The following is a 13,138-nucleotide window of genomic DNA, read 5'->3' on the forward strand; positions in this document are numbered from 1 at the left end:
GATTAAAATCAAATTAAACCGATCAAAAACTTGCTAATTTTTCAAATTTTTTTTTGTCAATTCCTCTTAACTCTAATATTAGGATAAATTAGAAAAAACTTATAAAGGACCAAATTATATCTTAATAACTGAGTGTATCATAATATATTTTATAATGTAATCAAGTGCGATTGTATTCCGGGGGTACTGTGGAATTTAGTTTTTCCTATCTTTCTTCTGGGTCTAGAAACTTGAAGCGGGGCATGCGATTTCTGCACGGATATCGTAGAATTCTGCATATTTAAAGAGCATTGGTTCACTGAGTTCCGCGAGTCAAAATCTTATGATGCGACAAAATTGTGAAACTTTTTCTAAATCCCGTAATGAGGTGTTTACATACATTATTCCGCCAATTATGAGAAGAATTACGTTTTACGTGATTCGTCTGCCAATTTTATTCTTTTGGTTTGGCGGATTTAGTCATTGAAATTCATTAGCTTCACATCGAAATCCTTCCATATAAGAAATTTTGAAAATGAGAGTTCTATGATATATACTGCTTGATATTTGGATTAAAATATTGAACAGATTAAAACTATTTAATTGGATATATTTAATTGCCATCAATGATGGATTAGGAGTCCATTAAATTTATGCTCATAGTAAACATCAGTTGTAATTGGAAAATTGTTTTTTTTTTTTTTTTTAATATTTTAGTCATTCTAGTGAAAAATTCAATTTTATGGATAACTATTATGAAAATTAAAAATCATGAAAACTTCCACACTTTGGAAATGGAAATTTTAGTTCCTGCAAATGAATATTGTTTTTTCTTAAAATATTGAACACAATATTATATTTAATTTATTTCAGTCTTTTTTTTTTCTTTCAATTCGTTCAAGTATATTTTGGTATGTTATGCATTTCTTAGAAAATGAAGTAAATAACATAATTTCAAACATTGATACTAGAAAATTTTAATCATTTTTATACACATGAGTAATAACATAATTTCTAAGATTACATAACAGACATACAGATGAAAATAAAAACAATGTTAAAATTAGTATAACTTAAATTTGTTTCACTACAAAAGATTTAAACAATAATTACAACATTGTTTTGACAATGACGAGACATATACAGAGGTTTTAATTTATCTACATAATTTTTGAATTTAACTTGTGTGTAAACAAACATAAAATGATATTTTTTTTAATTTTAAAAAAAACTTCTATAAAATGTTCAAATATTAATTTTAACGGTAAATTTTCTTAATGCTTGCAGTTTTAAACCTCTTAAGTTAACCTCATAATTAAACCTTTTAATATGTTAACCTCATAGCTAAACCTCATGTATTGTAAAATGGTCATTTTTTTAGAGATAGTGGGTAAGTTGAAAACTCTGTAAGTTGTAACATGTCTATTTTTTTTATTAAGGATTTTTAAATATTATGAAAATTTAAAGTAATAAAATTGTAAAATTTATTTTTGATATTTTACTATAAGTTTTTAAAATGAATATTTAGTACATGCTAAAAAGGAATTGGGAATGATTGACTGTGTGCTTAGTGTAAATATTTACGAAAACACTATAAATTTTAATAAATTGGTTTTTTAATTATGGCAAATTTAAAATATTTTTTTTTTTTTGATTGCTAGAGTAAAAAGTAGAAAATTTTGTTCATATAAAGGCTTGTAAATTTTTTTTTTTACGAATATTAAGTATATTAGTTTAAGTGAAATAAAGTTATTTGGTATTTTTTTATATAAACATTTCATAACTTGTACTCAGAAATTTTCTTTTGTAAAATTACTGTTTACAATAATTTTAATAAAATCATAGCTTTGCTATTTTGTTTAGCATAAAAGTTCAGAAAAATTAAATTTAAATACAGCATTTTTCAATGCTTAATTTTAGTTTTTGGCAATTTTTGTTCATATGGGGCAGCAGGAAGGAATAAAATCTCATTACAAAATCATTCTTTTTTTATTAGTTTTGTGAAACGTTCTTTGAATTTCACAAATTAGTAAGAAATTTAATCCTTAAACAATTACTGCCGTAAATGAAGTGAAATCTTTTAACATTCAAACTATTTAGAGTGTCCAATCGGGAGCAATGAGCTTCGAGAACACTACATTGTACGAGGTCCAAAAAATTTCTTTTTTGAAATCTATGTCGTATATTTTGGTAGAAGCTTCTTCAAAATAAACCTTTCTATTGGTTTTGAAATGTTTTAACAAAAATCAAAGCCTAATTCAAATGTAAAAAAAAAATCAAAAGTTTTTGCCAACATATTTTTTTAAATGTCACTCTTTTAATTCTCATATATTTGCTTTCATTTACTATTTTTTTAAAACTATTTATCAGGATTTTTTTTTAATATTGATCATATGCACTTTTATTTATGCTGAATAAGTGCTTAGTAAAAATTGGGTCAATGGCTTTAACTTGCAAGGAAGGAATTTTTTTTTCTTTACTATATTTTTAGGGGGGTGGGGGAGGGGTTCTAAATCCATGTTCCTGCCTTTTCATCCTATTATAAAAAGCTCGTCCCTTGTTGGTAAAGATTTACACAAATTACAAAATATTTGTACCTTCATTGGCAGTTTTAAATCCATAGATTAAAATCCATTTACGACCAATATTTACAACTGATGGTACGAAGTGATACCATACCTCACCGGGATAAATCACATTTGGTTGAATTGCAACAATATTGATTTAAAATCGAACAAAATAATGCTAAAAGTTTTAAGTTCAACAAGAAGTATTTTTTCTATTAAAGTATTAAACCATCATTACAAATTTTCTTCGTTTGGGTTAAATGCATAAGGTGATCATATCAAATGTTACAATTTAACCATATATTATATTTTTAACCAATAAATATGACTGAAAATTGAATGACAGTGGAAATACTACACATTTACAATTCATAACGATCACAAGAAACTTAATGGATTTGAAAATACAATAAATGTGAAAGGTGTTAATTAAAAAAAAAAAATACAAAATGAAATGTGGCAATGTGTGCTCTAAAAGGGTGAAATAAATTATCAACAAAATTGACCATGAGCAACAGGAATTATCTAACAAGTTTTACTTCCAATAACAATCGTAAACTTGTATTTGCCACTTAGTAAAATCATTGTTTTAATATAACATAAACTTGATTCAAATGTAACACGTGAAAAAATAAAAAACATTACGAACATAAAACAACTTGTTCTACATTAAAAGTAATTCAAATAAATTTTAAAAATTATTATTATTGGTTGCAAGTTTTTGGTAATTTATAGAAATTCTTTGACTAAGCTTTAGTGTTTGCTGAAATTAAAAGATAATTGCTCAGAATTTTAATTTCTTAATATCAGAAAAAAATCATTAAGTTCAGAAACAGATATTCTGCAAACAAATGAACTAAATTTAATTTTACAACAGGATGGAAAATAAAGCGTCTAACTGCCAGAAATTGAGCTCTTTTATGCAGCAAAACCAGCTAGTTAAAATTGTTATAAAAAAAACTATTGATTAATGTTTTAAAATTGTTAAAATACTATTTAAAATATTTTAAAATTTAAAAAAAAAACTAATTTAAGCAAAACAGATTTGTCAACCTAAAATAATCTAACATTTACAAATCAACAAATGTTAAGAAATATAATCAAATAAGAAAGAAACTTCAAAACTTATAGAATTGAGAATTATTTTTATTTACTTGAAACAAAATGGAGAAGGACTATATTTGCTTAAAATGAAAAATCGAAAATTGCTCAATTTCATTGAAACAAGATTAGTTTGATTTCTAACATTAAATTTCTGATTATAGATGGTTACGAAACTTACACTTACATGCTTTTAGAATTATAAATATTGAAATTAAACACAGAACACTCTAAAAAAATTTGTCTTTATAATGCAGAAACTACAAAATTTCTAAAAAATAAGATATTACAAAATCCTAATCCAAAATGTTTCAAGTTGATAAAATAAGATTTTAACTTACAGAAATCTGAAATTCAATTTAAAAGATTGTTATAAAACAAAATTTATAATTTTCATAACTTAAATCCAATGTATGCAACTATATGCAATGAACAAAATCGTAACAAATGTTTTCTATAAATAATGAATCCAGTAATTACAATTATATGAATGATTTATAAAGATAAATTATGAATAAGCAAGAAACAATAGCCTTAATTTACAATAAATGCTGTTTCATTTTAAAGTTGAACATATGAATACCATACTTATTGGTAGGATCGAATCCTCTATAAATCTAAAAGAAAGTTGATTGAGATTCACATTTGGATTTTTCTAAATGTTGTGGAAATAGGATTTATTTTAAATAGAAAAAATATTTTAATTCAACAGCCTATTCGGAAATAAAATAATTTTAAATTAGCTAAACTGATTTATTAATTTTGCAACCTTACGAATACAAGGCTGTTGAAGTGTGGTCCTACTAAGTGTTGCAAAAACTAGAGGTCTTCAATGAAGACAATCATTCAGGATTTGCTAAATGAAACGAGCCTATGAGGCTTGTTTTGATTTATCAATGAACTTTGTATTTTGTGCGAAGAGCTATAGCTTTGATTGCTCGTAGTGGTTGTTGGTGAGGCTCTTCTTAGCAGCTTCATCTGGATCAGTTGCATGAACTGGCAGCCTCATTGGAATACGGGGTGTGGTTAAAATCTTCCATCGCTGGAAAATGAGAGATAAAACGAATATTCAATGTCAAATTGTATAAATACAATGCAGTCTTGTGCTCAAAAATTAACAAGGCTAGAAAAATTGACCACCCATTCTATAGGGATTTATTTACGCACAAATAAGAGTTCTCGAAGGTCTATACTCATTAAGTTTTGTAGATAAAACGTTTCAAATATGAAAGAGGGAGAAAAAAGAAGCCTCGCACAATTTTGAATATATATATATATATATATATATATATATATATATATATATATATATATATATATATATATATATATATATATATATATATATATATATATATATATATATATTAATTGAATGGCAGAGCAAAATGAAATTCCATTCTTCAACTTAGTGATGCACAAGGCCGCCGGCAGGGGGGTGCAAGGAGGTGCACTTGCACCCCTCTGACTTTTTTTCTAAACAATTAAGCAGATACAGAAAAACAATTTTGTTATAAAAAATTTTAATATTTTTTTATTTATAAAAATATTTTTATTCAAAAACAAGTAATTAAATAATTAATGATACATAACAATTAAAAAATTGTTTAATCAAACAAGAATAGTAATCGTCTTGTTTGCTGTCCAAATCTGTTTATAACTTTTTCAATGAATTCTGAGTCATCTTTGAATCTTTTCTTATGCACATTGAGCATGCACAAATTACTTAATTTCTCGTGAGACATTGTAGACCGATTCCATGTTTTGATGCGTCGCATTGTACTAAAAGTGCGTTCAATAGTGCACGTAGTAGCTGGAGGAGTTAGGCCAAATTTGATAGCCTCCGCTACAGCTGGATGAAACGGTGTGCCCTCAATTACTAAATCGATGTATTCAAGGGATTCATAAGAATTTTCTCTATTCCACCACATTTCGTACCACGTTGTAGCTTCAGTGATGAATTCCGGTAAGAGCAGATCTTTATACATAGTATATATATATATATATATATATATCTTCTAAAACTCAATAAATATCAACACAACAAATACCAATCTTAAGCGTGCACAAACACGTTAGTATACGAAGCTACTGTTTTATTTTATTTTATATTATATTTTATAACCGTCGTTGAACAGCCGACCCAATTTCATGGGTTTACGACTACTAATGTTCAACTCCGTAGCCTTGTAATTTTGAACCAATCCAGAAGACAAGGAAACTCCTGGATCAGTACCCCCAGAGGTATTGATTTGTTATGGGAACATGGAGGACTTTGAGACTCGACAGATTTAACGTGCATCAGTCACCATTTACTACACGTTCGGTCGACGAGGATCGAACCCACGACCTCTTGGACATGGGCCCAGCGCCCTACCGACCAGGCTATCCCGGCCTCCGAAGCTACTGTTTGTAGTTATTTGTGTTTCAAAGTCAGTAGCTATGCCAGCGCCATCAATAGTTTCTCGTGGCAAAATTTGCAAGTACAAGAAATTCGCACTTTTTTTTAAATATCTTGTTAACAATGAAAAAATGTATGTTGAAAAAAAATTAACATATTGTAATAAGTAAGATTATATAAGTAATAACAGAATATTTGTAAATTTTTTTTTTGGGGGGGGGGGGTTAGTTTGTTAGAAGGTTGCAGCCCCTTTTACATTATTCTGCCGTCGCCCTTGGTGATGCATAAAGGAAAATCGCGATGAAGTTGACCTCATGCACAACAAGTGAACCACAATTTCACATTCTACTCGGTATAGGTTGGGAATTTATACGTTTTTTTTTTTTAATTTTTATGTGACATTACTAAATAAGCTTGCTTTGTCGAAAAGGTTACAACATATTCATTTTAACGTTATTCCACGTATTTTTTAAATTGTATAAAACTGAACAAGCTTTCTGGTTAATTGCATTTGCTGTTTGGAGACATGCCGCTAACATGGCAGGCCTGATACTTGCAATTTTCCTTCGATTTACTAGAAATTTAGCAACGTGTATATTATTTCTGAATTGAAATATCAAGTAGCGTGTGAGCTGTCATAAGCATGAAAGCGTAAATGTACACGTTTACAAATTTCTGAATGAAAAATCTTTTCTCTCGCATGGACAATGAAAAGATATTGAGATATAAGTTGGGAAGATACTTAGATACTTTTTATTTTCGTTGCGCTAAAGCTGCAGATTGGCTGTTGGAGACTGTCTGGGAAACATCCCTGAGGATGATTCGGAGACAACATACATACGTCACATCCCGTTTTAAACAGAGGACACATTCGCTCGATCAATCTTTGATCAAGTCTTGGAGGACTTTGTAACCCCGAAAGATTTAGCCCGCACCAGTTACCATTTCGTATACCGGAAGTCTTCGGCCGGCAGGGATCGAACTCATGACCACACGGACGTGAGCCCAACGCCCTACCGCCCAGGCTATCTCGGCCCCATAAGTTGGGAAGAATTAGAAGAAGCAAATGGTTCATATTAAGTGTTCTATGTTTATGTATTAATTATACTCATGCAAGCTCAATAAAAATAATTTTATTTATTGTTATTCATTAAAAAATAAGTATTAGTCGTTCTGTTACACTTTAAAAAAAAGCGAGCAGAAGAAAGCTTTGATTACAGTTATGAAAGACTTAGCATTGAAAAAATGCATAGGAGACGTACCGTCACACGTTGTTTGATAAAAGCATAATTATTGCTTCGCTTCAGTAAGCTTTTTTATTGCATTTATTTAAATTTAAGATTTTTTTTCAATAACTTGTTATTGAATAAAAAATTTAATTTTTAAAACAGAATTAGTTTCAAACATTCCAATAATTGATTCATATTCATAAGATTCTACACTAGAACACATTTCAATTGATTTTTTAACTTAGTAGTGAGCATGGTTAGCAAAGTAAACCATGCAAGATTGCATAGCAATGTTGATGTGTAGAAGAGCATCAGCTAACAGGGGGCGGAGTCCCCTAATTATCAATATAAAACTATAGGAAGTCTACACCCAAACAGGACGAGAACCGTATCCCGTGAATATATGGAAAAAAAAAACGCTGTGTTGAGAAAACACCACTAGCTTGCCAATGTATGTATTTTATCTATATGCTAATGTAAGGAGAAACTAATAACTGCATAATAAAAGGGCTTTTTCCACAGCTGAATACATTTTTTTTATATTTTAGTTTATACTCAACACTTATACAGGGTTATTCATAATTCCCTCTGTTTACTACAACCTTATGTTTACTACAACTGGCTTCAGTGGTACATGTTACTGCCATCTACCGGCAACTGCTTAAATTAAAACTTGAATACTTTCGGAATAATTGCATATGTTCTTTTTAACCATATTCGTCTTCGTTTTTTTACTATAACGCTTCGAAACCCCAGAGGGAATTATGAATAACCCTGTATATAAAATGATTAGCATATAACAATAATTTTAAAAAAATGAGATTCGGACTAATAATTTCTCAATTATATACTTTTTTCTTACCTAGTTTCATTTTGTTTATTCAAATGCAAAAATTTAACCCATTTAATTTTTTGTTGTTGATAAAGATAACATATAACATAAATACTGAACATCTGAGAGGCTTGTCAATTTTTATTTGGAATTTAGCTTTCTCGATTTTATTATTTGATACGAAATTAAGTTATTGAGTAGTTTCTCACTACATTTATCTTTATCGGTGCATTAGATATGTATGCTCGCTAGTTTAACAAAAATTTTTCGACGCGTCTTAAACGTTTTAGTTGAAATAATAATTTCATTTACGCACTCAAATCGAAATAAATTTTTTTTTTATTCTCTAAAGATAATTGCATCCAAAATTGAGCAGCATTTTTTAGTGCTATGGTTAACTTGGAGCATATGAGTCTACAATTTTGATCGCATAACAAATCGTGTGAAATAGAATTAGAGTTTGGAACTTATTTTTTAAAAAAATGAAAAAAAGGCGAATAGTAATAATTTATCAAGAATTAATATTGCAGATACGAGCTCATCTTTATTTCAATTTTTCAACAAAAATTCATAAATCGAAGTATCGATTTCTATTATACATTTTGAGTTTTGCTAATGAGGTAAGCATTAGACTTGATTGATGTTCATTGACAGATGTATTTTTGTGAGATGATTTTATGGAAGAGAAGATGAGAACTGATAATTTTATAGAAGAGAAAATGAGAACTGATTCAACACCTCTAGGAGGTGCTGGGTTCAGTACCAGATGTATCGATTGGGTTTTCTGTAATGACCGCCTTTATATTTTGTTAAATTCTTGTTCAAAGTGAAGCTAAAATCTACGCATTTTAAATTAATATTTCAACAAGGAAAAAAAATGCTATATCGCAACCCAACGAATCACTTCTAAAAAGAAATCATATTTAAACATGTTTTGCCAGGCAATCAAACTGTTTTTCATGTTCGCTATTCCACCTTCTTCACAGGTGATTCGATAAACTTTAATATAGTTTTCGTTTTTTTTCACGCTAAAATAGGAATTTGCCACCTCTAACGTGTATAATTTTATTTTAACTTTGACAAGGATACTAAAAATATAGATTTAAAACACTAATTACTCACTGTATTTAAAAATAATCTCAGATTATGCTATTAATTTTATTCTTTAGCAGATCTATTAGTAGGAAGAAGCATTAAAAAAAATATATATATACATCATTTCATACGAGAATGCACGCTTTCTCGTTACTTTTTCTTTCGTAATGAACTGAAATTCCGTTCGTAATGAACTGTTCGTTATAAGCATGGAATTTCAGTTCATTACGAGAGGACAAGTAAAGAAATCAGTTACAAAAGCAGATTGGTTAATAAAACTGAACCTAAAAATTGTTGTTTAAGTTAAAATTGATGGTGGAACTAAGCCTCAACTAATTAACTCATCAACAAATATCATACCTGTCTCATTGTGCCAGGAGTCACCAGCAGCTGGTACACGAAGTAAACTGGTACGCACAACATCGAAACAAGAGCCATACACCAGCCAATGAAAATAGCCCATCCAGGATATTCGTAAGTTTTGTTATACGTTACTGGTTTGTACGTTATCAAACTGAAGATGAAGATTCCCTGCATAATGAAGGTAATGTTAGATTTCAACCAATACAAGTTAAGAGAATAGATTTTAAATGAAGAAAAAATTAAAAAAAAAAAGAAAGAAAAAAAAATAATTTAATTTTTTTTCCTTGTAGAAAAATAACTGTCATAGCAATAATTGAACTCGTGTTTAAATAAATACGTACCTAAAAATGATTTTTATAAAATATGAAGCATCTTGAAATATATCAAAAGCAGGAATTTCAGTTCTAAAAAAATCTACTAGTCAGACAGACATTTTTCCTCGCTACTATTTCCACAAAAAACGTGAGCAATTTTGAAAATTTTAACAGTTGAAGTTCAAAAAAATTTTTGGCTGCCAAAACCATAAATGAATGTAGAAACTAAAAATTGTAAAATAGCGCAAAATGTTATAATCTGGGGCAAATTTGGGAACAACTCGATGAACACTCCCAGCATTAACATTCCAACATCTGAATCCACAACAGAGAAGAGAATTTAAACTTGAATTTTGTCCACTCTTTTAACATTCACCTTGCTCATTAAAGATATTTGGGTTTAATTACATGAATAATTTCTTTTTCCATAGGAGGAAAACCCCAAGATGTCGAAAATATTCAGAAGTGTTAATTCGATGGCGAAGATTTGATTTTCATTGCGCATTTTTTTTTATAACCTTCCTCTTAAAGACTAAAACTCTTGTTCACCTTTTTTTAAAATTTGCCTACAACAAACTCTGAGTATAGTATGGTAGTTTAAAGCTCATTATTTTACAAAACTAAATTTACGCGCCAGCCATAACCATGAGTGGAAATTTCGCGCCAGGGTCAAGAGTGTAGATTAGCCTGAATATATTACATACTGGGATGGATTTCGGGGGAAACTGTAACAAATTAAGTTATTCAAATATCCTGATATTTGTTTCAGGCAACAACTTTTTTATTCGGAAAGCTTTAAAAAGTTTACTTTATCTGATTTGAATTTTATATTTGTAACCGTTTTTATATCATAAAAGTGGCCTATGATTGGACTTGCAATATGCGCATTATGGGAGAAAAATAACTCTTAAATGTTTAAAGTTTTCATTTATTTATTTCTTGAAGCAGGGTAAATTTGAGCGCATACAGTACGCATAACAAAAAAGAAAACACCTAAATAACTGTTTATCTAATGATTGGATTTTCACGTACTACGATGCAATCTTAATGATTCGAGAGACTAATTTAAATATGGTAATTAATGTGTGCAGATTATATTTTAAGTTACGAAACCAGACGCTAATAAAGTATTCTCTCTGAATGAAATTTTTCCCTTTATTTTACATCATAAAAAGCATACCTAACTACAATAGAAGATGAAATATTTAAGAGAAGGTAGAGAATGACGGGCACAGACTGAGAATGCCAAGAAAAAAATTAGCGCATGTTTCTCTTTCTTGGTCCCCTGATGGCAAGAGAAAAAGCGGAAGACCAAGAATGATTTGCCAGAGACAAATGAAGGCGTATTTTAAAAACAGTCAGATTTAAAGGATTTAGAGGTAGCCAGGTGATAGTTATTTCCACTTAATGAACCATAAAAACAGGTTTTTCAGTAAAAATATAGATCTTAAAATTAGTTTTGGTTTACTTCAATTTTTGTGACTCCCGTCCTAATTAAGAAATGTAAAAAAAAAAAAAAAAAGTCAATTTATTTTTGAGCTGTGAAAATTATCCATTGAAAATTTTCTAACCAGTTTAAACAACTTATGAGTTAATTTAGAATTAACTTCATTAATAACTAATAAAAAACAATATAGAAAATAGTTTCAATTAAAGAATGAAATTAAAAAGAAAATCAATTTATTTTTAGCAGTGAAAATTACCAATGGAAAACATTGTAACCAGTTTAAACAGTTATTTGAGTTAATTTTGGATTAATTTTACAGGGTTTCCAAGACCTGGAAAAAATAAATGAGTGGTAACTAAGATTTTTCAAGACTACTGAAAAATGCTTAAATTTAGCTTTCATTGCGGAAATGCAAAATTATTTCCTAAGTATTTTTTGCACAATATGTATTTTGTTTTAATTCAAAAATTTATTGTTAGCTTAAACCATCTAGATATATCTCATACCACTTCAAAAAACTTTTTAAACCGTGGGAACCGTGATTTTATTAATAACTAATAAAAAACAATATACAAAAATAATTTTGATCTACAAATGTCCATTAAAAGCAAAATGATATAAGAATTCTGGATCTGAAAATAAGTATTTTTTTGAATAATTTAAAAAAAAACATAAAATGGATTTTATTGGGAGTTAAAGAGTTTCTTTCAGAAAAAGAAAACGTTATAACTTAATAATTTCGTAAATTTGTATTACAACTATATTATAACTTTGCTCGTTTTGAAGCAAGGAGGTATTTTAGATAAACATTCGTTCACCTACTTTTTTCTTTGAGTATATTGAAAAAAGCAGGAATTGCTAATTTTCAAAATAAATATTTGAAGCATATAATTAAAGATACCGTGACACAACTTTAACTAATCAAATTAAAAAATATATACTCCTTTAAAATTACCTTTTACCTATATTTTGCTCCGTTGAAAGCCGTATCGAGAATAATAGAATATACAAGTAATTTAAAGTTCATAATCGAACTATGTATTTGAAGATCACTCATGCTGATAACTTAATTTTAAAACTTATTTTAAAATGCATATTTAAAAATAGATAAATCAAATAGTAAGTTTTCCTTTTTTCTTTACCTATAATGATTATTCTTTTGAATACTCTTGATTAAATTACTACTGATTTTTACTACGCATATTGAAAATTTCATGATTTTTTTTTAATACAATATAAAATTATATGTGTGTCATTAAATTTAGAGTATTGTCAACTGAAGTTATTTTCCTCATCTTTCAAATGAAAATTTGGAGAGCTAACAGCAGTTACTTAATTGGTCATTGAGTGTAGGGCCGCAACTACGCCGGGGCGTCAAGCCCTAAATAAGGGAAATACATTTTCTTCAAAATTAGAGTAATTTAAAATCTACTCTTTCTTATTTTTTTTAAAGTTAAAAATAAAGTGTAAGGGAAGAACTGCTAAAAATAAATCTTTTAATTTGTAGTCATAAGTTTAGATCCCTCTTCCCTTGAAATAGAAAAAAAAGAGATGATTCTTTCTGAGAATTCTTTCATCCCTCTGAAGAGCAATAACGCGGGGCAGAGAGAGGTGTAAGGGATCAAAGGCATTCAGTTGATTGTAAATATTACTCCAGCCTGTTGTAGTTGATAGTTGTTTCATCAATAATCTATAAGTCTAACCACTAAAAAAGAATGCTATGTATTATTTACATTTGCAATCGTTGCGATCAAGATTTCTTCCCTTTGAAATATTTCCAGAAAAATCATTCGGCAGCCCATTGACCCTT

At 28.7% G+C, this 13,138-nt stretch overlaps 1 protein-coding gene across 1 annotated transcript in view; it reads right to left on the reverse strand.

Annotated features, from left to right (window-relative positions):
* Positions 1 to 931: 931 nt before the first annotated feature.
* Positions 932 to 13,138, reverse strand: part of LOC107444033 (sodium- and chloride-dependent GABA transporter 3) — an 86,679-nt gene continuing 74,472 nt past the window's right edge. Inside the window, exons 12-13 of the mRNA XM_071180135.2 lie at positions 9,565 to 9,735; positions 932 to 4,689 (exon numbers count right to left, since the gene is read on the reverse strand). Coding sequence (XP_071036236.1) covers positions 4,570 to 4,689; positions 9,565 to 9,735 — 291 coding nt within the window. The 3' untranslated portion in view covers positions 932 to 4,569. The remainder of the gene's footprint in view (positions 4,690 to 9,564; positions 9,736 to 13,138) is intronic.

The sequence above is a fragment of the Parasteatoda tepidariorum genome, chromosome 1, assembly GCF_982258835.1.
Source record: "Parasteatoda tepidariorum strain Cologne lab strain chromosome 1, Ptep-v5.0, whole genome shotgun sequence".
Lineage (NCBI taxonomy): Eukaryota > Metazoa > Arthropoda > Arachnida > Araneae > Theridiidae > Parasteatoda > Parasteatoda tepidariorum.